This window comes from Palaemon carinicauda, chromosome 22 (assembly GCF_036898095.1).
Source record: "Palaemon carinicauda isolate YSFRI2023 chromosome 22, ASM3689809v2, whole genome shotgun sequence".
Taxonomy (NCBI): domain Eukaryota; kingdom Metazoa; phylum Arthropoda; class Malacostraca; order Decapoda; family Palaemonidae; genus Palaemon; species Palaemon carinicauda.
Window position 1 is genome coordinate 47,021,951 of NC_090746.1, and position 27,734 is coordinate 47,049,684.

General features: G+C 41.8%; 1 protein-coding gene across 1 annotated transcript in view; it reads left to right on the forward strand.

The window, feature by feature from the left end:
- Window positions 1-27,734, forward strand: part of LOC137616420 (midasin) — an 814,866-nt gene that overhangs the window by 735,682 nt on the left and 51,450 nt on the right. The window contains exons 31-32 of the mRNA XM_068346159.1: window positions 18,740-18,925; window positions 21,011-21,215. Coding sequence (XP_068202260.1) covers window positions 18,740-18,925; window positions 21,011-21,215 — 391 coding nt within the window. The remainder of the gene's footprint in view (window positions 1-18,739; window positions 18,926-21,010; window positions 21,216-27,734) is intronic.

Below are 27,734 nucleotides of genomic sequence, written 5' to 3' on the forward strand. Positions count from 1 at the left end.
AGCATGATAGAAAATAGTCTTTATTTAATTTAATTTTTGGTTTCAAAAGTACTATATAAAAGAATTTCAAACAATTTAGATGAAACGGAGCCCAACGCACTACTACTGGATGATAGCGGTAGTCTTGCACACGAAAGCAACAAAGGTGTTCCAATGACGATGCTGTTCTGTTGATTTTTTTTTTTGGAAACTTTTCAATATTTCAAATGGCACTGTTGATTTTGATGGTTTTTAATTTAAAGTTTAATGAATAAGGATTTTACACCATAATCACAACGTAAGTATAAAAAATAATTAGTACAAATATGGAATATTATACATATAGGTGTTGGACAGTTAGGCTAGCCTAGCGACAAGTTCACACAACAGATGGGCAAACCTTAACATTTTTCATCCAAAACTAGTCTTAAAATGTTTGAACAGAAATCTTTTACATTCTCCCCCCCCCCCCCCCTTCTCAGACATCGGGGAACCATCACCCCCCCCCCCAATACAATTAAGAAAACAATAGATTTCCTATGCTTCGCGGTGCTTGACTCGCGGATTTAGAATGCTCCTCGCAGATACAGGAAATTTAATTTTTAAAAACTATCGATCGCGTAATTGAGGAATCGCGTAATTAGAACACATGTAATTCGGGACCCTACTGTATATATATATATATATATATATATATATATATATATATATATATATATATATATATATATATGTGTGTGTGTGTGTGTGTGTGTGTGTAAACGAAATTTATGAAAACTGATGTTCTATAAGAAATTGGTGCTGCTTATATATATATATATATATATATATATATATATATATATATATATATATATGTGTGTGTGTGTGTGTAAATGAAATTTATGAAAACTGATGTTCTATAAGAAATTGGTGCTGCTGTAATTAGCACTAGTAATTTATATCAAATAAGTTAAAACATTATTCTTTGTTTCTCAATAGTCTTGAGATCAGGTGATCACAACCTTAAATTAAAAAAAGTAATCATTGATTGATAAGATGCACTTAATATTGAAAAAATGGTGTACAAAAGTGTATTTTCGTATGATTTTATATACTTTTATTCTTACCGGTATTTGTTGTACAATGATATGATTTTGTGTGTTGTTAATGCATCAAATGGTATATTGTTGAACTACAGTCAGCCCTCCTTCCTTGCAATAGTTAGGTTACAGGTACAAAGAGGGAATTTTTGCAAATAAATGCTGCTCTAGGGTGGGTTAACTCCTAACCTGAAAAGTCACTGCCCCATGCCACGAGCGAGTGCCCAAGCTGATGATTAACACAGTAAATACTGCCTAATATTATTTTAATTTGGTTTCTACAACATTTTATAATCATATGTATAGTGTGTAGTATATGTACACACAGCAAGAAAAGGGGCTTTTAGCACTTGTTGGAGGATTGGTAATGTTACTCCACTATGTAAATGTGTTTGTGGTAGATCAAGTCCCACTGATTACAGCCCAATTTCCATAACTTCCATATCTAAAGTTTTTGAGTGTCTTTTAGCAAAACGTCTTGATAGGTTTGCTGAAGGTAATCATTTATTCTTTAGTTTGCAATTTAGTTTTCGTAAAGGCCTTGGAGCATGTGATGCCCTCCTTACAATCTCCAATGCTGTACAGAAATCCCTTGATTGTGGTCAGGGTAGTGTTCTTGGCCCATTACTTTTCATACTATATACACATGACATGTGGTTTGGCCTAGAAAACAAGCTTGTTGCATGTGCAGATGATGCTACTCTCTTTGCATCAATTCCATCCCCTGAATGTAGATCTGGGGTTGGTGAATCCCATAATAGAGATTTAGCTAAAATTAGTGCATGGTGCAAATTATGGGGCATGAAGTTGAATCCTAACAAAACTCAAAGTATGATTGTAAGTAGGTCAGGGACGGTGGCTCCTCAACATCCGGATCTCAGTATTGATAATGTTTCTTTAAATTTGTATGTCTCTTTTAAAGTTTTAGGTGTGATTCTCGACAGCAAATTTACTTTTGAGAAACACATTAGGTCTCTGTCTTCTTCAATTGCACAAAAAAGTGGCTTATTGAGAAAGTCTTTTAAGATTTTCGGTGATCAATCTATCCTGAAGAAGTGTTTTAATTCTTTTATTCTACCTTGTTTTGAGTATTGTTCTCGTGTCTGGTGTTCAGCTGCTGATTCTCATCTTAATCTGTTTGACAGAAACTTACGGCCTATTAAATTTCTTATTCCTGAACTAGATGTTAATCTTTGGCACCGTCGTTCAATTACAGTAGTTCATTATGCATGTTGCATAAGATTTTTCATAACTCTGACCATCCTTTACATTCAGATCTCCCTGGAGAATTCTATCCTGTTCGTAATACTAGGCAGGCAGTTAATTCTAATAGCCAGGCCTTCTCCATCATGAGGCTCAATACTACATAGTATTCTAAAAGTTTTCAGTTGTGGAATGATCTTCCTAATCGGGTAGTTGAATCAGTAGAACTTCAAAAGTTCAAAGTTGGAGCAAATTTGTTTATGTTGACCAGGCTGACATGATTCTTTTTATAATTTATATATGACATATCTGTTTTTGACGTTAATAGTTTATGTAGGACATATTTGTTTTGACATTGTTACTGTTTAAGAATGATTTATTGTTAACTTGTTCTCATCATTTATTTATTTCCTTATTTCCTTTCCTCAATGGGCTATTTTTCCCTATTGGAGCCCTTGGGCTTATAGCATCTTGCTTTTCCAACTAGGGTTGTAGCTTGGCTAGTAATAATAATGATAATACGTACTGGACACAGTAAAGATTTACCGAGTCGTCGTCATCCCCTTAACTGTTCTGTATAACAAAAGTTGTTCTTATCTAGTAATACTCACTGATACTGTAGTGTATATTACTGTAATATGTCTATAGTAATATTACTACAGTACAGCTTAAGGGGGCCGTCTGGATAATGCCGCTTTTTAAGGACAGGGCTTTGACACTAATGCCACTTAAGGGGGCGGGCTAGCTAATGCCAATTTTTAATGACTGGACTTTAACATTCATACCACTTAATAAGATGTCATAGGACATCTCCAAACTGCATAGGATTTTTGCCTCTGACCTTCGGTTTTGCAATGCCAGGGCGATTTATCCTGAAAATTAGTGTTTTTCAAATTCTATCTCCTCCCATGATAATTATTACTAAGATCTGGGATTACTACCCTATATAGACCTGATATAGACCTCCAATAAAATGAAAGTTTTTTTTTTTTTTTTTCTAAAAGTAATTGTTCTGTCAGATATGAAAATTTTCATTATGGTAAGAAAATAAACCCTAAAATTTTTGGGAAAAAATGAAGAAAAAATATGAAAAAAAAATTGGAGAATAGGGCTTCGTTGTTTTACAATGTATTTCTAAGTTATATACCAGATTACAATGCTATATCTTTAAAACTGAGGGAGACTTGAATTTTAACAGAAGAAATACTTAATTTTCTTGTAGGGATCAATGCTTTTGGTGTATTGAGTTACTCTTACTGATTACGCTGTAACTATGAAGGTAAGTGGAATTTTGACAAGATATTTTGTATGCACATTCTCCAATGCCATACGAACCTCAGTATGTTTTTACAGGATTTAGGGTTTTTTTTTTTTGTCGTATACCCCTATATATTGGCATACCGGCTGGGTCCCTTAAAAAAAGGAACTTTTATTATACATGATTATACATGAGATTTCTTTGTGTGCTTACACAATATGCAAGATTACAAGTGTTAAATGAGTATGAATAGCATTACTGTAATTTACTTGTATGAGTTTTAAGCCCAAAATGACTATTTAAAAAAAAGAGCAATTAGAATATAAAATATAAAATTTATCGGCCTTCAGAAACCCGCTTGCAGTCGTAAGAGACGAAGAGCACACAATTAATGAAGAATGGTGTGATATTACTACTGAGATGATATTAGTGGAAAATGAAGTGGCCTCCAGAATACTTACAAGATTATTTTGTAGAATGTGGCAAAAGCTGATGAATGGGAGTTGGAAGTGTTGGGGAAAATGGAAAAAAACAAGACCTGACATTACAATAATTGCAGAGGCATAAGACTTACGTCAGTTATGAAAATATATAGTATGCTTATTCTAAAGAGACTGGAGAGAAAGATTAATGAAAAGCTGAGAGAAGAACTGGCAGGATTTCAAAAAAGTAAAAGTTACATTGACCAAATTTTCATTTTGAGACATGTACAGCAATGTGTAGAATATTGAAATGCACTGTTAATGGTATTAGTCGAGTATGAAAAAGCCTTTGTTAGTGTGCACTGGCCAATTTTGTGGAGAGCCCTGTGTTATTATGGTATTCCTCTTAGATATATGAATTTGATTAAGTCTGTTCAAGAGCATAGTAATTGCAAATAGAGCGAGAGCTAGCAGCCATTTATTTACCGGAGATGACCAAATTTCTAGTGGACATTTTTGGAAAGGGTCTACCATGGGACATCCAAAAATGAGTATCTTTAAGTTTGGCAGTGGTGGGTGTGGATTTTATTAACCCCTTTTGTCTGAAAACGGGCTTTTAATTTTTCGGCAAAATTTTGGGGCTAGTGAGAGTAAATTGGCTGCAGCTCCTCTCACACTGGGCCTAGAATAAAGAACTATATACCAAAATGATGCTATTGATGAGTAGATTTATTTGATATTAAACTAAATTAATTAATTTATTATTAGAGGTCACCAGGGATCAAAAGGTCAAGTTCAGCCCTTTGAAAAGCCGGATTTGGGTTTTAGTTGTATTTTGGCTAAATAAGACATCAAAATTTGCAAAAGGTTTACTAAATATGCATAAAATATAAAAAAAGAGATACAAATAAAGTTTTTTGAAGAACGTGGGATCTATTCCAGCTATATTACTAGTATGGAGTTCTCTAAAAATCTATTTCCTTTTCTTCATCCGAGAAATGGCTGATCTCATCATCACCATCATCATCATTATCATCATCATCATCATCATCTTCCTGTACATCAGATTCTTCAATGGTTAACTTATCAGGAATATTTGAGCCAGTGAACCAGACAATCATCAATCTGCCATTCTGGACTTTCCAGCCATGTCCTTCAAGGACCAAATGAGTCTGGATCGGCTTCCCTTGCATTCCTCTATTTGTGTGCAACAAAGTTAGTTCTTAGCAACTTCTGTTGCAACACTCTTTGGCAAGGAGGAAGACAACAGGGGTCTGTAGTTTTGATTTTATCAGACGGATCAGTTTCCTTCTTAGGGGCATACAACTTGCGGAAAAATTGAAGCCTGGCTTCATCAACACTTGTCAGGTTCCGAACTCCATAGACAATGCACAAGTACTCTTCAACTATAGCAGCAACATCTGGATCGATGACATCTGAGTCTCCAAGGTGACTAATTGCTGATGTAAACCTAGGGTTGTTTTTCATTATTTCAAATGGCTTCCACTTTGCTTTTCTCATAAAACAGGCTGTGTAATCACAGCCTGTCAGCGCATGGAAGCTTGGTTGCAAGATGTGAGATGTGACATATGTATGAAACGCATGGAATTTCTAGAACTCAATCCAGCATCCATCCAAATCTGTGCATTAAGAAACCTAGCATGGTAGAGAATGAGGATGAAGACGTCAGTGTCGTTACTGCGAATGGCAATCACTGGGACCACATCATGGTTAACAGCAACAAAGTTTGCATGGTACAGTAACCGTGTATCAGCTTCTTCATGCCTGCACTGAAGCTCATGAACCAGGATCCTGTTGACAGTTTCACGTGCTGAAGTGTAAAGGTAGCATTCATGTTCCACTGTAAAGTAGACCTGATGTCCCTGAAGAGTCGATGCATATCTATCTGATGACCATTCATCCTTCAAGAAGGCCAAAAACTCTGTTTTGAAATGTGATGTGCTCCAAGCCGTGTTGAGATCTGGTGGTCTTTTCTGTGACGAGCCAGTGATTATGTAGGTAGTGGGTGTCCTACCACACAAGTCATGTTCGTCCTTGATACTTGGCCCTTAGGATATGTGTCACAGACTATGTGTACAATTTCACCAGTGCTACAAACCTATTTCAAAATGGACATTGCCATGGCCCCCTAGGTGGATGGCATGTCAAACGTACGGAAGAAGAATATAGGATCAATAATATACACATCAGTCCTGTTTGGTATGGCATTCAAGTTTCCCATTGCTTCTAATTTTTCCATTAATGTCCTCTTTTATGTCTTGTTCATATCACCAGTTATAAGACACAATGAGAAAGGAACTGAAGTGAGAGGATAGGACAGGTCAATACTGAGATCAAGTTATTGCGTTACTAACAAATACAGCAGCTTTCTAAATATGTCTCTGGTGCATTTTTCTTCCTTTATCTGTTTGTCCTTTGTGGTGAATTTCACTGTTACTGCATCCTGTGTGACATTTATCACCTTTCTTTGCTTAACAGTCCGTTCAAAACGCCCACCATCTACATTACATTCATTAACAAAAACTTGATGCCAAGTAGATCCAGTTTCTTTTGACTGCAGAAGTCTGTCTTTCACACCATCCAGTGTTTAGGCAATACAGAATATCATCATTAACAGTGAATGGATTGAGTGTTCTCTCCACTTCTGTGATCGTGCTCTTAAGGTATGCATTGTCTTTGGCTATCCTTGGTGGCTTTAGTTCCTGTATTGCATCATCCACCAGTGTGATTCCAGCCATTTCCAGGAGACAACTCACAAATACTCCCCTAAAAGATCTTGTCACTGTCAACCCCATACGGACTGCAACATTCTGTGTAAATGCAGCAATACCCTTTTGGCTGGATGCGGCATCCCTATTCACAGCTTGCTGTAAGGTAATAGAATATGCACTTCTGGAAAACTTTGCTTGATTCCGGGATGTGTCATTTCCATATTGAGCAGATTGAGGAGATACAATAACATCCAACGGGCATAGCTTGGCTTGTGAGTTGCAAAGAATATAGGAATCATTGAGCCTAAAGCATAGATGTAGAGGTCTAGGTCATATGTCCTGCTGGCCCTGTCAAAAAGCATGAATATGTGAATGAGATCAATGTAGAGAAACCAGAACCTAGCAGTAGAGCCATGATGACCCTGACAAGTCTGATCACAGAATTTACCATATTTTTCCAACAAATTACAAATTACAGCGGACTCCAATAATGTCAAAAGTGATTGGGGTGATGGGTCTGCAGAAAATGAATTCAGCAACACCATGCATTCTTCTGGTATTCCCCCTTCTACCAAAAATTGCTTAAAATGCAGAATCTGCAAGGCAAGTGCAAACGGGATGGATACGCTTGCATCTGTTCAAATGTTTTCCACCAATGAACCCTCGTACTGAACCATGAGCCAACACATCAGCCAAGCTAAGAACCTCGGTACAACCAGACTATTCAACAATATAACCTAATGCGCTGAAATAGGCCATGGAAATAGGAAATGCACCAAAACAAACAAAGATATTGTCAAAGAAAGAGGATTCTTGTGCTTGGTTCTGGAGTGCAGGTTTTGCGATAACAAGGTCACATGTCAATATAGCATATGCCTCACTGCACTCACTTGCAACCTTTTGAGACCTGACCAAAGTTTCTTTAACTACATCCAATCTTCTTGGTGGTAGTTCAATATTTTCCATATACCCAATCTACTGCAAAGGGAGTCTGTCCTCTGTGACCAAGAAATTCCAGACTGCCACATAGGGGTGCTGGACATCAGGCAGCAGTACATTAACCAGATAATATTAATTTTCTTTGCTATCTCCAGGCTGGATTGTGGATCTTGTGAATATTTTCAAATTTGAACCTCGACAGTGATGGCTTTCTTTTATATGGCATGATTTGTCGCTAAGGCGCATCAAATATTCGTCGTCTTTTCACAGGTACTTGGTCAGTAGCTGCATCAGTATTTGTGGTCCTTTCAGTCTCAGCTCCTTGCATCACACCTGCAGCAGGCCTATTCTGGTAGCATATCACAATGGTGTCATGATGAGTGTCTTTGCCAGATAGGGTTTCTGTCAGCTCGTCATAATTATCCCAAGCAAGACCTGTGGAGAGACCAACTTGAGGTAAAAGCATATCAGGTAAAAGCTGCCCTTCTGCTGTGATTTATGACGCTATATCCGTCTCAATTGATTCAGCTGTGTGATAACTTACCGCATGACCCTAGTGATTAGGAATTTCCACAACTCTGCGACTACCTGTGAGGCTTTTCATTCCGACTCCCAGACAAAGATGCTTGGATGGTTTTACTCATCCCTGGCTGGTACAGTAAATAACATCCTGGGATAGTGAGACTACCCTTAGCTTTACTTATTCACTAGGCTTATCTTTATTCTGCAAGACACAGAGAAGTGTGGTAAAAACCAAATGAAGAAGGTCTGGAATTTCTACTTGCTCTTTCTTAAAGTCCTCAAGTGACAAGGACACAGGCAATTCAGGTGCACACTTACAAATTTCAAGGATGTTAAAACGCAATGTAGAGGCTGTTTTTATAATATTTTAAAGACAAAACAGGTGCACACACAGAGTCAATAAAACAAATCTCAGTAATATAGGTGAACCATCTATCAACTAAATCTGAAACGGTTTGAGGAGTACATTTCACAGGTACCGTTTAATAATGACTTTTGTCATATCAGTCATATTGCTGGAATAGATCCCATATTCTTCAAAAAACTTTATTTATGTCTCTTCTTTATATTCTATTCCTATTTAGTAAACCCTGGGCAAATTTTGATGTCTTATTTAGCCAAAATACAGCTAAAACCCAAAACCGGCATTGCAAAAGGCTGACCTTGACCTTTTGACCCTTGGTGACCCCCAATAATAATTTAATTGATGTTGTTTGATATAAAATAAATCTGCATATCAATAGCATCATTTTGGTATATAGTTCTTTATTCTAGACCCAGGATGAAAGGAGCTGCAGCCAATTTACTTTCCTCCACCCCCATATTTTGCCGAAAAATTAAAAGACCGTTTTTGGGCAAAAGGAGTTAATAAAATCCACACCCACCACTGCCCAACTTAAAGATACTCATTTTTGGATGTCCCATGGTAGACCCTTTCCAAAAATGCCCACTAGAATTTTGGTCATCTCCGGTAAATAAATGGCTGCTAGCTCTTGGACTAAAAGTTAATGTTAACGGAGTTTTATCAAATGAATTTCCAGTGAACAGCGGAATACTCCAAGGGAATGTGTTGTCACCCATGTTGTTTATCCTCCTCATGGATTTTGTAATGCATAGAACAGTCAGAGATGGAGGAGAAGAATTGTACTGGATTGGTGATAGGAAATTAGCAGACCTAGAGTATGCTGTTGATGTCTTTGTTAGCAGAACACCACAGGATTTGCAGTGCTAGCTTACCAAACTGCATGAAATATCACACGAGGTTGAGCTCAAGATAAATAGAAGAAAGACAGATGATGAGAATGGAATGTGCAATGGAAGATGAAATATCATTGGAAGGAGAAAGGATTAATGAGGTAGAATCATTCAAGTATTTAGGAACTATGATCTCCAGTGTAGGGTCTTTGGAATTAGAGGTTAGTGGAAGATTGAGAAAAGAAAATCAGACAATGGTTAAGTTAAGTAAAATTTGGAAATCAAATAACCTGTAATTGCATATAAAAATCAGACTATCAGTTTAGTGAGATCGGTTTTACTCTATGGACATGAGTCGTGGTATGACAATAAAACAATCTCCAATAGATTTTGTAGATTTAAGAACAAAGCGCTAAGAAGGATATTGGGAGTTAAATGGCAGGACAGGATTAAAAATGAGTGCCATACGTGGATGAGATCATGATTAGGGGTAGTTGGAGATGGTTTGGTTATGCTCTTCGCACTTCCTAATAGAGATTAGTCCTCCAAACTTTCAGCTGGGCTCCACAAGTCACTTGAAGAGTTGGAAGACCCACCCCTACGTGGCTGAAGACTATGAAGCGTGAAGTAGATGGTGAATGGAAAATTATTTAATGAAAAGCTTGAGATAGAGACGACTGGTGAAATCTAACTGAGGCCCTTTGCGTCAATAGGCATTGGAGGAGATGATGATGATGATGAAGAAAGCCATTTTACAATATATAGAGGCATCCGTGATGTACTAAGGGAGCGATTGCTTAACTGCAATGTGGCGAAGGATTACTGTAATATATTTATATATCTGCTATGTACTGAGTGAGCAATAGGTGAACTGCGATATGGCAAGAGATTACTTTATATGCCATAGTTACTGCTTGTATATTAATTAAATTTGTTCAGACACAGTTACAAACCTTCGCTATTTATAGGGTATTACTTTCGGCAACGGTGAAAAACAGCCAAGACAATTTTAGTGAGGGATAATTACCCCATCCGCTAGTTAGCGGGAGGGGTTTGGGTAGACTAGCTACCCCGTTCACTCACACCTGTCGGTTGAGTAACCACTTTTACTTTTGACTTTATTACTTTTTCTTTTGTGTGTCGGTGTGTGTATGGTTATTGTCCCGCTATGCGGACATATCCAGGGATTGAAGGCCGCCGCTGCGGCACCTTCATGTCTCTCCGTGGAGACGGACCTACACCATTTATGCCCGGCTTGCCGGGGAACTCAGTGTTCGAGGGGACAACACCTGTTCCGAGTGTAGGGAGTGACCTGCCTCCCAGTGGGAGAGGTTTGCGCGTAAGAAGAAGAAGTCTAAACCCGAAATCGCGGGCTTCTACTTCCTCTACGCCCAAATCTTTGCCCGAAGCTAATCCTCGACCAGGCCCTTCCGAGGTACGGTCGAGCAGTAGCGCAGGGCTTGTGACTCCAGGTCAACCCTGTGGGATAGACGAGGATGGTGGCTCCCCTAGTGAGTCTGCTCCTTCTCTTCCCCTAGGGAGCGCCTGTTCTTTTCCAGACCTGGGGTCTGGTTCCGACGCCGAGGAGTTAGCTAACCCACCAGGTGCAGTGGCAGGGCTCTCACCAAGGCAAGCTTCCTCTTCGGGGGAACATATCTCTCGTTTGCGAGAGAAGGTTGCCTCTGTGCATCGGCAATCTCCTTACGCTTTAGGTTCACCTCCAGGGGCCGACAGAGAACCTTGTTATAAGCGTAGTTCTGCTTCGGTCGAACTTTCCTCCCCTGCGGAGGATTTATCTGTTGACCCTAACCAGTCTCCCCCTCGGGCAGAGTCTGTTGTATGTTGTTCTCCGGAGGTTCGTAGAGTGGAGGGGTGGGTAACCCCTCTCCACCCCGGGCATTCTCCTCTTCGGGCTGTGAGGAGACGTCATTTTGAACCTGCTGGTTCTCCTCACGTTGATCCTTCGGGGTCTTGTGACGATCACCCTTTGGGCTGGCGTGATCGTGAGTCTTTGGGCTCTCGTCATGTTGATCCTGCGGGTTCTCATGACAGCAGGAGTCCTTCGGGCTCTCGCAACATGAAACCTTTGGGTTTCTCTTACGCTGAATCCTCGGGTTCTCGTAACGACGGTAACATTGAACTTTCGGGTTCTCGTACCGTCAGTCACATTGATCCTTCGGGATCTCGTGACAGGAACCTCGATTCCTCGTTACGCTGATCCTTCGGGGTCTCGTAACCTGAGTTATGCTGAACCCTTGGGCTCTCGTAACTCTAGTCGCGCTAACACTTCGGTTTATCGAAACAGAAAAACTCCAGTTTCTCGTTACGTTTATCCTTTGGGTTCGCACAACACAGTTCACGCTGAACTTTCGGGTTCTCGTGACCAGTCATTCTTTTTATGACAGAGTTTTTAAACTCTTGTTGTGTTGATCGTTCGCGCTCACACAACACAAGCTATCATGAACCTTCAGATGAGCGTAGCAGTGAATTCTCTCACCAACCTGAGAGCTCTCACGTGCACGACCAAGTTGGCGCGCACAACAGAATCGGCGTGCACGACCGACTTGGCGAGCACGACAGTCTTGGCGCGCGCAAACAAAATGGGCGATCATGGCGCGCGGGTTCATCCTATGGCGCGCCATATGCATGAACATCCTGTTGCTCGCCATGCGCACGAACAACACACTGCGCGCCATGCGCGCGAACAACACACTGCGCGCCATGCGCGCGAGCAACCTTATGCACGCCAGGTGCGCGAACAACCTCATGCGCTCCAGGAGTGCGAAAAAGGTGCGTGCAATCGGGAAAGGTACGCACGAGCTCCCTTCCGCCTACTAATAGTTCGGCGCAAGAGCGCACGACCATCTTGGCGCTCACAATCAGTCTCTCGAGCCCCTTAGGCCTCAACAGAGACAACAGTCCATTAGACAAGAGGGTTAGGAAACCTGCCCAGGTTCCTAAACCCAGGGAGCAGTCCTTTCCTAAGGACCTTCCCCTTAGTTCCTCAGGAGCCCGTGACCCCCCGTGGCTTAGCTCCTTATTCAATGTAATGCGCCAAGCCATGAAGGTAATCGTTCCCCACTCCCAGTCCTTAGGTGATGCACTTAGGATTCCCTTGCCGCCTCCCAGGGTCCTCTCCTCCCTCCGATCCTAGGAGGAGGTCGGAAGTTCCTGCTTCAGGCAAGGGGAAACGATCATCCCCTCGCAAAAGACCTCTGGAGGAGATTAGACAGTTCAAGATGCCACAGGCCAGGCCAAAGGGGGAAAGGAAAAGGATTCGTCCTTCGCCCCCCAAGGAGGATAGGGTTGCTTCCTATGGAGATAGTGTCTAAGGAGGCACGACATGCGAGCAGAAGGGATTCACCCCGTACGGCAATGGACTTACATTCCGCCCATAAGCCGACGGAGTCTTCTAGGCCCTTGGGAACAGAGGACCTCCGGCCTCGTAGGAGGGAACCGAAGGATTTGTTCACCATCCCCAAATCCTCGGCCAGGCAGCCGGAAGCGAACACTTCCCCGGTAGTCTCCCTATCCCCAGTCTATGCAGTTGACGACTTCGACCCACACCGTCCTCCTATGGATGAGAGCTCAGACGTGGAAGGGCAGAGCGATCTCAAGGACGACACTCTGCCAGCAGCTGCTACCCCTAAGCTTACAGAGGATGAGAGGAAGGAGTCGGAACACGCCTTTTGGCAGGTCCTAGCCTACATCCGTTCCATCAATGGACTTCCAGATCCATCGGCAGTCCCTCTAGATGGAAAAGAAACGGTCCTTGACCAGTTCTATGGCATTCAGAAATCTCATAGGACCAGTGCAGCTTTGCCCTGGTCAAAGGGGTTGAAGAGTGCCAAACAGAAGGCAGTGTCCCAGGCAACTGGGTCCACCTCTTCTCTCAGCTCCAACTCGTCCTCCAATTATTATTATTATTATTATTACTATCCAAGCTACAACCCTAGTTGGAAAAGCAAGATGCTATAAGCCCAGGGGCTCCAACAGGGAAAAATAGCCCAGTGAGGAAAGGAAATAAGGAAATAAATAAATGAAGAGAACAAATTAACAATAAATCATTCTAAAATAAGAAACAACGTCAAAACAGACATGTCATATAATAAACTATCAACAACATCAAAAACAAATATGTCATAAATAAACTATAAAAAGACTATGTCTGCCTGGTCAACAAAAAAGCATTTGCTCCAACTTTGAACTTTTGAAGTTCTACTGATTCAACCACCCGATTAGGAAGATCATTCCACAACTTGGTCACAGATGGAATAAAACTTCTAGAGTACTGCGTAGTATTGAGCCTCGTGATGGAGAAGGCCTGGCTATTAGAATTAACTGCCTGCCTAGTATTACAAATAGGATAGAATTGTCCAGGGAGATCTGAATGTAAAGGATGGTCAGAGTTGTGAAAAATCTTATGCAACATACATAATGAACTAATTGAACGACGGTGCCAGAGATTAATATCTAGATCAGGAATAAGATATTTAATAGACCGTAAGTTTCTGTCCAACAAATTAAGATGAGAATCCGCAGCTGAAGACCAGACAGGAGAACAATACTCAAAACAAGGTAGAATGAAAGAATTAAAACACTTCTTCAGAATAGATTGATCACCGAAAATCTTGAAAGACTCCTACCTCTTCCGTATGTGCTTCAGAGGAGGTACTACAAGATCTTCGAGAAATCTCTTCCAACGCTGCATCTCGACCACTCTATAGAGGCACTCTCGAAGGCCACCCCCTTCAAGAAACTTATGGGACCTCCAGTCTCCTTTTCGGCCTCTGAAATCCTAAACCAGGAAAAGGTGGCGAAGTACGCCATGCAGGCTACTTCGTGGTTGGATTTCTGGTTATGATCCTTAGGACAACTGATGCGGTCTAAAGACCTGTCTTTGGAGTCCTCCAGGAAGTCTTTCGAGACTTTCCTATTGTCTGGCACTTGGGCCATCGAGTTCCTCTCCCATCAGGTAGTGAACCTTTGGGCCAACACTATCCTGAAGAGGAGAGATGCTGTCAAAGGCAAGCTCTATAGACATCTCCCTCAGGCCGAAGTAGCGAGTCTGAGAAATGCTCCTTTCGAGGGCAATTCTTTGTTCCATCCCGAGGATGTCGAGCGGGTGGTAGAGAGGGGGAGGAAGTCCAGTCAGGACTCCCTCATCCAAAAGGTCTTAACAGCTAGACATTACCCCTCTCAGCCACAACGGAAAGCACAGCAAAACCCGCACCCGAAAAGGGCTAGAGACCCAAAACAGCAGGGTAAAAAGGGTGCAAAGCAAGCCTTTCACAGCAAAAAGTCCTTCTGTGGAGGAAAGGATAAGAAGGGATCTGGCTGAGGCTGGTCCCAATAAGACAGGCAATCCTCCCATTTGCCCACCTGTGGGGGGATGCCTGCAAAGCCGCTGGCAGAGGTGGCTTTACCACGGGGCCGAACCCTGGACGGTCGAGGTGATTCGTTCAGGGTATCGTATCCCGTTCACGCTCTCTCTCCCTCCACTGACTCGAGTGCCGATTCCATTGAACTCCTGTGCGAAGGAATACGCACAGGTGTTTGCCCTCAGGGCAGAAGTCCAGTCCATGTTGGAGAAGATCGCTCTCCGGGAGGTCCTCGGCGGGTCCCCAGGCTTCTACAGTCGACTCTTTCTTGTGAAAAAGGCGTCTGGAGGCTGGAGACCAGTCATCAACCTCTCGGCCCTGAACAGGTTTGTCGAACAGACACCTTTCAGGATGGAGACGGCCGACATGGTCAGACAAGCGATAAGACCCCAGGACTTCATGTGCACTCTAGATCTGTAGTTCGCATACTTCCAGATCCCAATTCACCCGTCTTCCAGGAAGTATCTGAGATTCATGTTCAATCGGAAGCATTACCAGTTCAAGGTACTGTGTTTCGGTCTTTCCACAGCACTCCAGGTTTTCACGAGAGAATTCGCCCTAGTATCATCTTGGGCTCACAGAGTCGGCATCCGTCTCCTAAGATACTTGGACGACTGGCTGATTCTGGCAGACTCGGAGGCGGCCCTTCTCTGCCACCGAAACGAGCTTCTAAGGTTTTGCCAGGATCTGGGGATCGTGGTAAACCTCGAGAAGTCTCAACTGCTCCCCTCTCAAGAACTGGTATACCTAGGCATGCAATTAGACACCCTAAGGCACAAAGCGTTTCCATCAGACGAAAGGATCTAGAGACTGAGGGAGATAACACAGGTCTTCCTCAGTTGGGAAGAGCTCCCGGCGCAGTATTGGCTTCGCCCTCTCGGTCACCTCTCTTCCCTGACCCAACTGGTCCCCAACAGTCGCCTCAGGATGAGATCCCTCCAGTGGCGACTAAAATCCCAGTGGAACCAACACTCCGATTCCCGGGATCACCTAGTCCACATAGGGCTAGAGGAACAGTCGGACCTCAGGTGGTGGCTGGCGGAGCCGAACCTCTTCAAAGGGGTTGATCTCATCTCTTCCCCGGAATTGATGCTTTTTTCGTATGCATCAAAAGAAGGGTGGGGGGCTCACGTGCTGCACCATTGCATCTCCGGCCAATGGTCTGAATCAGAAAGGTACCAGCACATAAATCTCTTAGAGATGAGGGCAGCCTTTCTGGCCCTCAAAGAGTTCCACCAGGTCCTGGCGGGGCACTCCGTGGTGCTGATGAGCGACAACACCACGGTAGTAGCTTATCTAAGCAAACAGGGCGGTACCTTTTCGTAGAAGCTGTGCCATCTTGCAGTAGAGATACTCAGATGGGCAGAGGACAACTCGGTGACTCTATAAGCTCGCTTCATTCCTGGCAAGCGGAATGTGCTAGCAGACAAGCTGAGCAGAGCGACTCAGATAGTTGGCACCGAGTGGTCTTTGAATCCTCTGATAGCCAACAAAGTCCCGACTTTGTGGGGTTCCCCGACTTTGGATCTGTTCGCAACGGCCCTGAATTTCAGGCTCCCGTTGTACTGCTGCCCAGTCCCGGATCCCCAAGCTCTTTGGCAAGATGCTTTTCAACAACGGTGGATAAACCTGGACGCTTCCGCGTTTCCCCCGTTCTGTCTGATGAGAAAAGTCCTCAACCAGGTACGAGTAAGCAACAACTTGCAAATGACCCTCATAGCTCCGCTATGGCATCACACAAAATGGTTCCCGGACCTTCTGCATCTCCTCACGGAGATCCCGAGGGAGCTTCCTCCACAGCACGACCTCCTCAAACAACCACATGCCAACATCTTCCACAGAGCCCTAGCCTTGCTTCGACTTCACGCCTGGAGACTATCCAGCACCTCCTCACACAGAGAGGCTTTTAGCAACCGGTTGCGGAAAGAATGGCTGGACACCTCAGGAGATCCACAGAGCTAGTCTACCAGGCGAAGTGGTCAGTTTTCTGTGGTTGGTGTCGTGGAAGGGGTATCTCTTCCCTCGATGCCTCTATTCCAACTACTGTATAGCGGAGTTTCTTGTATACCTTCGGGAAGAAATGCTTCTATCGGTCTCGGCAGTCAAAGGCTACCGCTCATCCTCGAGTCTCGCCTTTAGACTGAAAGGAGTTATTTCCTCCTCGGAACTTTATTTGCTCATACGCAATTACGAGCTTACTTGTCTCCAGGCAGAGCCAAGACCTCCCCCTTGGAACGTGGTTCGGGTCCTCAGGTCGCTGAAGAGCTTCCCTTATGAACCACTACGCCAGGCCTCAGATCGCCACCTCACATGGAAGATGGTGTTCCTGCTCGCTCTGGCTTCGGCCAAGAGAGTCAGCGAACTTCATGGTCTATCTGCTGATGTCTCCCACTCTAGGAGATGGGGGGAAATAATCCTCAACTATGTCCCTGAGTTTGTAGCTAAGACCCAAAATCCGAGTGTGCCGGACTCCAGGTTCGGCCCATTTCGTATAGAGAGTCTTCGTTCTGTAACTGAAGATCCAGACCAACTGTTACTATGTCCAGTAAGGAGTCTGAGGTGTTACTTAAAAAGAACAGCAAAAGCTTGCCCCCGTGTACGAGCACTTTTTGTCAGCACGAGGAAGGTAAAGGAGGGTCACGAGGAATACTATTTCCTCCTGGATAAGGAAAGTAATCGAATACGCTCTATATCCAGATCCTCCTCTGTCCAACCAACCCAGAGCTCATGACGTCAGAGGCATTGCAACGTCTCTGGCGTTCAAGAAGAATTTTTCTGTGGCACAGGTATTGCAAGCGGGCATGTGGAAGCGTCAGACGACCTTCACAGCCCACTACCTGAAAGACGTAACCCACAGGAGCATAGAAACCTTCTCCATTGGTCCTGTGGTGGCCACACAACAAGTGATCTAATGCCTCAGGCTCCTTGATGGACAAGTAGCAGACCGTTGAGGGCTGAGCTTACCCAGGTTAGTCTAGGGTGAATGAAAAGAATGTCTGGCTCACTTCTTTCTTTCTCCCTTCCCCCCCCCCCTGGGGGGGGGGAATAGCTCCGCAAGACCGAAGCATAGCTGACCTCACCCCTCTGCAGGTAAGAATCATTTCCCTAGTGCATCCTGAGTATGAATGAATACTTTGTTACATCACCAATACCTCTTGAGGGAGGGTATTGGATATGTCTTAGAATTCTCGAGTTCCTACGTGAAGACAAGCCACGAGTCTCTCTCACTCAAGCTTCTGCAGGCCTTACCAGTGAGTTACCTTGGAACTACTTTAATTTTAGCGAGGGTAGGGTTCCTACTAATTAGATCAAAATCAATTAGAAGGAACCCCGGGTCATGACCAAGGCCAGTTGGTAGAACTTACTCCCTCCTAAGAGTAAGTCACCCTATAAATATGGAAGGTTTGTATCTGTGTCGGAACAAATAACAAATTTGGAAATAATTTGTATTTTTCCTAACATACAAACCTGGAGCTATTTACTCAACCGACAGGTGTGAGTGAGCGAGGTAGCTAGTCTACCCCAACCCCCTCCCGCTAACTAGCGGATGGGGTAATTATCCCTCACTAAAATTGTCTTGGTGGGTTTTCAGCGTTACTGAAAGTAATACCCTATAAATAGCTCCAGGCTTGTATGTTGGGAAAAATACAAATTATTTCCAAATTTGTTATGTTTATTTACTCGTACATTAAATAGTTTATCAATTATCTTATGGTACTTATTTCACTTGGTAAGACTGTAACAAGTTTGATTAGCAAAAAGCTTCAGAGTCAGTTTTTTTCAAGATTCTCTTACATAAAAGGTCACCTTCTGCATGTGTTTTCCTCGAGCATTATATAAAGTTTAAATAGCATGTTTATTGAAATATTTTGATTTGTTTTCTTATAGAGATGAGATTTTTACTTTGCAAAAAGTTTGTTATTACACTTTATGTAACTATAGCATACAAGCTAGATATATTTTGGAAACTGGAAGCAAGCTCTACAGGGGTCATAGGTCTGTGCTTCATCTTATATTTTAATTTCAGGAAAAAGAGGAAAGTGAGCATAAAGAAAGTTCTACATATGAGCATATAGGCAAAGCTGATGACCATATGGATGCTCAGATGGTAGATGCTGGCACTCAGGAGCAAGCACAGGATGCCCCTGCCCCTGCAGATAGACAGGATAATGATAAGATAGAGGATGAAGAAATGATGGAGACTCCAATGGAGGTAAATAATTATATTTTTTTTATTGATATATTTTATTATGAGGAAATATTTACTATATTAGCTTTTATTAAGCATTTGTGAATGTTTGATAATATATTTATTGCCCAGATTTTAACATTTGAATAATACATAGTTTGGTGATAGTGTCTGTAAAACAAAATGGCAGAAACATAAAGTTATGTATGTTTGCTATCATATGACAATATTGTACTTCAGGCTTATGATGCTAAAATTCAGTTGGTGTTACTATAAATAGTAATATTGTAAATAGGTCTACAGTTTAGGCTCCTTACTCGCACTATATGGACTTGCGCAAAAGCTGGGGTCAAGAAACTACAATAATTTAAGAATTTTTTTTTTCTAGTTTACTGTAATTATCACCCCATGTTTCTCTGCTTACCTACAAATTTGCACTGCTACTTGACACAAATCTTGGTGTTTCAACCTTAAAAGGAGTTAAAAGCTTGGAATCCTAACCATATGACTTGGATCTCTTTAACACATTGATTTAGAGAAGTTTCTCCTTTTCCTGTAGATAGGTCTCCCACTGACCTGCCCAATGTATGGATTCCCCAGCCTCATTTACTTCAGCAGTCCATCATAATAGGTGGCAATATTCAATGTTCTTTAGATGATAAATGTACAGCTCCAACCGAACTCACGGCTGATTCACATGTCCAAGTAATGATAGGTTTATAACCATCTTATATTGAACAGGCTTCAATCCAATCTTTATTCTACTTTATCAAAACCATCAAAATCTGGGTAAGAACAGATTTCAACAGTCACAGGACAAATCATCTCTCTGGCTGCTTTGATGTCAAATGCAGTTCAGCTAATAACACATGAGCAATATATAAAAATGCAAGGATATATCCTTATTAACATTAGAGCATCATGAAAACATATACTAACTGTAGATTCTGTATATAGTCTAAGCTGTGTAGTGGAAGTTATACCCTGTGAATCTATTAAAACCTCACCCTGAAAATTTAAAACTTATCATCATCATCATCACTACTGCTAGCTAAGCTATAACTGTAGTGGGAAAAGCAGGATGCTATAAGCCTAAGGACTCCAACAGGGAAAATAGCCCAATAAGGGAAGGAAATAAGGAAACATATAGAATAGTGTACCTGAGTGTACCCTCAAGCAAGGGAGCGCTAACCCTTGACAGTGGAAGACCATGGTACAGAGGATATGGCACTATCAAAGACTAGAGAACAATGGTTTGATTTTGGAGTGTCCTTGTAGAAGAGTTGCTTACCATAGCTGAAGAACCTCGTCTATCCTTACCAAGTGGAAAGTAGCCACTAAACAATTACATTGCAGTAGTTAGCCTCTTGTGTGAGCAAGAATTTTTCAGTTATCTTAAGTGTTGTTAGGTGTATGAGGAAAGTGGAGTGTGTGTAAAGAATATAGGCCAGATGATTCATTGTATATGTAGGCAAAGGAAAAATGAGCCATAGCAAGAGAGAAATCCAATATAGTACTATCTGGCTAGTCAAAGAACTCAATAACATTCTTGCAGTAGTATCTCAACTGGTGGCTGGTGCCTTGGCCAACATACTACCTGAATAGTCCTCACTTCTGATCTTGATTATTTATTGTAAGAGTTTATTTTATACTTCTGTATAGTAATTATGTTTACATTAAAAATGTTTGGACTATATTGCGAGTTATAATCTAAGTTCTATATTGTTGTTTACTTTTAATTTTAATGACTTCCTAAATGAGTTTTTACATTACCGTTCTAATGTAATTGGCAGATATATGTTCCTGTGTGGTTTCTTCTAGCCTCATTATTCTCAATTTATATGTATTGTACACAATTTCTTCACAAGAACTTAATTTTGCATGCTTTTATCCATTTTTAAAAATGCTTACAAGGACAGTTCTTCACATTATGATAAACTGTGCAGTAAAGATGATCCCTGAAGATAATTTGACCTTCTTTGCTTTGCCACAAAAAGAATAAAGATCACCCATATTTTAGTATTCTACAGTACAGCCATTACATGTGATAATTTATCTTTTGAGCTAGGTATATTTAAATATCTACAAGTTACTTCTTAATTATATCAGGTGGAAGAAGAAGAAATTGGAGTTGCTGATGCTGAAAAAGAAGCTCTTGGACAAACAGGGGAAAAGAATCATGATCAGGGAAGAGATGAAACTCAAGACCCTCAGGGTGATGGTGAAACACACATGGAAACAGAAGGAGAGGTCATATTAGAATCTACAGTAGAAAGACCACCAGAGACTTACTTCCACACTTTGTTACCTGATGGTGAGTATTTTCATGGCTTTACTATACTGTACATGTAAACTTTAATTGACATGGGTGTTTTAAAAATATATGCACATTAAATACTTTTTTTCTAAATGTTGAGCAAAAGATTGTTTTTCCTAGGTGTATAGAAACTTTTGGTCCATTAAATGTGAAGAGGATTTCAGCACGAGCTGGAATGGCCGTTGAATTTGTTAAGGAGGTAGTTATAACAGGTGTTCTGCACAGCAAGAATCTCCGTCCCGCCACATGTCTGAAGAGCCTCGCTTTGGATTTTGGCTGTAACAAGTACAGATTTATTGTTTGCCTTCTTATCCAAACTTTTTCATTTTCTTCCAGGAAGTGAATACTGGCTGTTAATTGCTGTAATGGATATAAAGCAAGAGGTTCGTACTTTGCTGAGAAAAGAGGGACAATGTAACCAGTTTGAGTAAACTGGCTGTAAGTCCATGCTCTCTCTGTGCGATAAGTAGTGGGCATGATTGTTTGAAATCATCCCAAAGTGCCTAGTGCAGGTTGTGCCATCCTGTGCGTGGCAGACATACACCTAGAAATGAAGGAAGGGAGCGAAGCATTAACCGGGAGTTTGTCTTGGCAGCGCCCTAGAAGACACCAAAAAAGTCTTGCTTCTTTTGTCTCAACAGTGAGTGAGTGTGCTGCCGGCAACCTTGCGCCTTGGTTCCCGGGTAGTATACGTCGGGAGCAGGGAGTCCTCAGACTTACATATACTGGCTTTTTGGGATCTGGTGGTGTGAGGGGTGTCCCCAGTGTTCACCACACCCCATTTAAGGTTGAAAGCTGTTATCCTATTTCTGCGCAGAACGCTTATGATGAGTTTGAACTAAGGAAGACTTGGACCTCTAGAGGTTTTTCAGGTAGGCCTTCCATAACTTTGTTGAGGGAGCAGGTAGCTAAGGCTACTTCTACCCCAGTATTTCCAGTGCTAATGTCTCCAATGGGGACACTGGTGGTGACAGCTGTGGTGGTTGTGACCCCAGTGTCAGTGACCAGGGTGTTTGATATCCCTTGTACTCTCTCAAGTTCAAAAGGATTTTTAAGGCTTATAAGGTGATACTTGTGCTGGCAGAAAAACCTCCAGCACCTGTAGGCATCACTCCTAAAGTTAACTGAAAGTGCGTATTATCACTGCTGTGTTAGCCACCCCTTCCCGTGTGCTTGTCACCCTGACCCTTGTGCATGGGGGTCCAGACCCCATAACCCCTGCTCCTTCTGTGCCTGTGACCGTGACCCTGCTTGTTGTTGTGTCGTTGACCCCTGTAAGTGTTTCCCTCCCCCATGACAAGTGTTTCTCCAGTATTATAATTCCTCCCCTTTGGGGGAGTGTTGTCATTGTTGGTCTCTAATACTTTGATTCCTCTGCATGCAGAGCCTCAGGTGAGTGTTGGGAAGAGGAATGTTCTTTCTCTTCTGACTCCTACCCTTGATTGACGGACTCTTCTTATAAGAATGGAAGACGTCTAGGAAGGCCAACCCAACCGTAGTTGTAAGGAAAGGGCTCTTTACGACACCATCTCTCTTATGTGGGTGGGTTTTTTTGGACAGCACCTCTCTGGTTCCCTGGGCCATGACTCAGGTCTCCCTGGCTACCCTTGAAAGCGAGACGGGAGTCAATGGCCCCGCACTTTGTTCGCCAATTGAATGCTCCCACTCTGGATCATGACTCATTTCCTGAATCATAGTTTCATAAGTTTTAGTAGATGCTTATATCCAGTGTAACTATGGTAGTGATTTGTCCCTTAAGTTTCCTTTTCCTCGTAAGTATTATCCAATTCCAGGTGCCTTGGACACGGTACACTAGCAGAATTACACTCAAGTATTATTAGTCCTGATTGGGCCATGTTTTTGACGGTTTGGTAATCTTGGATATATATTGAGGTAGAGGCTTGGATACCAAAACTCTTCAAGTGATCTTATCAGATCTAACAAGGTCCTCGATCAATGCATAGTGTGAGGACAGCATCTCTAAAGTGAGATGTAGCTGTGTATCTCTCCCCCTCAGCCTCCCACCCACGATGCCACAGACATGAGCTATGAAAGTTGTTGAAAGCTCTGGTCAAATTTTATCACAAAATTATTCCTAAAATAACACCATATCTCATTACTAAAAATAATTACCTGAAAATGTCTAGATACATATATATATCGTCCCCTCATTTTTTTATAAATTTTCACATTCTTATATACTTCCATTTCACAGATCTTAGGAAATTTTCTCAATATCAATGATACTAATCACATTTGTTACCCTGATTGCTGTAAACATTGTGACAGATGACAAGATATATTATTTTTTATTCAATTAATTGTTTTCTCGACTACAGCTATCATTTCTACAAAATAGTATCATTTTCATGTCTTAGATATATATTTCATATTAGTATTTTCCATTGATTTCATGAGTAGAAGTTAGCCTACTGTACTGTAATTATTTTCATTTATTAACATGTAAGAGTGTATTTGTAACCCTGATAGCTGTAAACACGATGACAGATGACAAATTTATTTTTTCTTTCATTACTTATTTTGTCAACTTTCATCTCTACAAAGTAATATCATCATCGTAGGCGATATATCTTAGCAATCCATGATTCCCAACGGTTATATAAGCAGATAAGCAACCTGGAGGAGTAACGAGAACTTTTAGTGTGGAGGAGATGTCCCCCTAAATCTCAATGAAGTCACAGGCAGCAGGATGACGGATTGAGTTTAAGCGAGAAACCAGTTATATCTTCGGCTTCTACTGACGGATGATCTTACTGGAATTAGTACAGACCAGCAGGGGTCACTTGCCTTAGTTAGATAGGCACTCGGCATCACAAGGAACTGGCTATCCTTTAATGAATCTAGCCAATGAATCCTCTATGGATTTAGTTAGTCAATGGAAAGCGAAGATGACAGGATGGCCCCCAATCGCTTAAGAATTTCCCAGTTCATAAATAAAGAAAAATTGATAATTAGTAATTGGAATGTTAGAACCATGAATCAGATTGGGAAGTTACAGCAAGTGGAGAATGAATTTATGAAATATAGTTTAGATATCTTGGTCACAAGTGAAACGTTGTAAGGAGATTGGTAAGGAAATCTTACACCAATATGTTTACGGAATCTATTCAGGAAGAACAGATGGAGTTGGAAGAGAAGGGGTAGGAATGATGATGACACCAAGAGCAGAAATGACTTTTAGCTAATTGGAGAGCTGTAAATAGTAGATTGTTATTTGCAAAGTTTAAATCAAGGTACAGCAATATGAGTATTATATATAGTTTGCTATGCACCAGCAAATGATCCCCTTGAAGAATGGAAAGATGAATACCATGAACTGCAGAGTGTAATAGATGAGATCCCAGAGATAGATATGAAAATAATGATTGGCCATGGTTGGAAGAAATAGTCAAGGTATAGAGAATGTGATGGGTGTTGGGGGTCTTGGCAAAGTTGCAAATGAAAATGGAGCACATTTTACAAGTTTCTATTCAATAAACAATCTTGTCATTGGAGGCACTCTTTTTCCAGCACAGGGACATCCACAAATATACATGGACCTTGCCTGTAGCAATTACAAAAATCAAATAGATCACATAGGTTTAATGGCCACTCATGAATGGCAGAGGCAAGGGACAGTGACATTGCCCTATCAAGTAGGACAATGCCCAAGAGACTGACCATATATACATATGACCAGTGCTCATGCTCTCTCTCAACCCAAGCTAGGACAAAGGGGGGCCAGGTTACTGATGACTCAGCAGATAAACCTATAGGCTCCCCCAAACCCTCCATCCTTAGCTCACAAAGATGGTGAGGTTGCAGCGACCAAAGAAACCAACGAGTTTGAGCAGGACTCGAACCCCAGTCTGGCGATCACTAGTCAAGGCCGTTACCACATTGTCCACCACAACCCTAGCCATTAATAAAGAGAGACGGAGGACACATGAGAAATGTAAGAAGCTATGGAGGTACAGATATTGACAGTGATCCCCAGCTCCTCATTGCCTGTCTGAAATTAAAACTGAAAGCACCCAACAGACATGTAGATAGACTACTTAGGTTTGATACAACTAAGCTTCTAGAAGATGAGCACAGAAACATTTGCAATTGAATGTACGGTAGAAACCGATTTGGAATCTAGAGACTTTAAGAGATGAAGAGCAGACAATAGATGAAGAATGGTGTGATATAAAAAACGTATATCAGTCAGTTGTTGGTGAAGTTTTGTGACATGTAATTACAAGGTATACTATAAAAAGGCGACAAAGACAGAAATTGATTGTTGGAAGTTTTTGAGGAAGTAATGAAAATTGCAATGTAAAGTATGCTAAGTATTCCTGTATTGATAGTGAAATCAAAAGAAAAGCCAGGAATGACTAGAGACAGTATTTGGAGAGGAAAACAGATGATGGTGACAAAGCCATGAATTCAGGGAGGGCCTTTGGTGTAAGAGTTTGATTTCTTAGATGTGGCCTGCTTGCAGATTTTGAGGTTGACTTTTGAATTTAAAGATTGATCTCACTGGTTGATGATCTGTCCAGCACTATGCCCCACATATAATTAAAGTTATGCTTAAATCATTAGGGTGGTTCTGCATGGTTACAACGTTGTCTAGCATGTGCCATTGGTTGGATTTTAGATGCATCTACAGTTTCCCCCCTCGGATTTGCGAGGGGTTTGGGACCAGAACATCCGTGAATAGGGCAAATTTGTGAATACTTAAACGTCATTTAAAAATGCTTATAACTGGCTATTATGTTATATATATAAAATGTGTAATTAAAAAATATATACAATTTAGATAATTTAAGAATAATTACAATACATTTTCTAGAAAAATATACTGAATGTGGCTTATGAACACCAGTTAACAAACTACCATAACACAATACGTACATTTCAATGCTGTACATATACGAAATATACAGTACTATGCTGTACATACTGTATGTACTTTATTAAGGTTACCCTTAGTATAGAGAAGTACATTTTCTATCATGAATAAACAAACAGTTTTTAAATATGTAACTTCCCTGGTAGTTACATATATATAGCTTAAATTCCGCATTTCGACGCGCGCGCGGCAGAAATTCAAATTTTGCGGCAATCGCCGCCATGACAGTAGGTGGTCATACCTGAGCGCCATCTCTCATGGGTAACCAGAACCATTCCCAACATTCCTCAGAAATTCCCTGCCATTGATCGAGTCAACACCTAGGAAGTTCGTTTTGTTGATATTACTTTTTCTACAATTTGGTGAAGTACCTTTTGTTGGATTATTGTTAATGGCTTTCACTGTTTGTTTTTGGATATTCTTTTGACTTTTCACTACAGTTTAGAAAAACTTTGCTGGATTTTTGACCTGGACTTTTTTTCTGATTACAAAATGGCTGACTCTATAATAAGGTGTGTTAGAGGATGCAAGACTCGTATGCTTAAGGCCTCTGTTGATCCTCACTCTATATGTAATGGTTGCAGAGGTCAGGTATGTACTTTTAGTAACAGATGTGTTGAATGTCGGTCTTTGTCTGATAAGGAGTGGAATGAGTTTGATCGCTATGTTAAGCAACTAGAGAAGGATAGGCTTAGAAGAGCTAGATCTACTAGTGTTGTTTCAAATAGATTGTCTGGTGGTCATATTTCTTCTAATGTACATCATTCTAATATTCCTATTCCTGATCCTAAGGCAGTAGTCCCAGACCCTGCCATGTACAGACCCTGCTAGTACAGTGGTAACGTGTTTGCCTAGCATTTCGCATGGCAAGAGATTGATCCCCGCCCAGGACCGTGAGTTTAAGCTGTTTACTGAGGAGGCTACTGCTGTGGTAGGGCACCACAGTGGGGGGTTGGGCTTGCCCGGTTGACGTTCTGGTGAGCATATATTCTGATGGAACCGGAACTGAAACCAGTCACCTTTAACCTTTAAGTGAACCTTCTTTAAAGGATGTGATGGTCGCTATTTCAGCCTTAGGTGCACAGGTTCGTTCCCTGACTTCGGAAAAAGAAGTTATGTGGGGTGCAGTGCGTGGCTTGCAAAGCAAGCTTGTGAATAGGGAAAGTGAAGTGGAGGGTGCGTCCGTTCGTGTCCGTCATAATCCCAGCCCGGGACCTCTTCCATGCTCCCCAACCCCTGGGAGAAGGAATGTCGAAAGGCGAAAGGATATGTCAGACCTTGATCAGCGAACGGACGTCCCCTCAAGCGATCCTGTTGATGTTTCCCAGGACGCTCCCCCTCGCCGCAGGAAAGGCGAGGTAAGAAAGTGTTAGTCCTGTCGGATGACGCAAAACCGTGACATGGTTGGCGTCAACCGCTTCTCCCAAGGCCGCTCAAGAGACGTATGTCCTGCTAAACCATCCTGTAGTAACTGGAGCTCACCGGAAGTTTTTCTTTCGGTAGAAGACGACGTGCCAGCGCCAAAACAGTCGCGTAAGGCACTTAGTTCTTCTGAGGAAGAGGTTGCTCATTTTACGTCTGTGCACGCTTCTCCCCCTCCCCCAGATTGGGAGATGTCA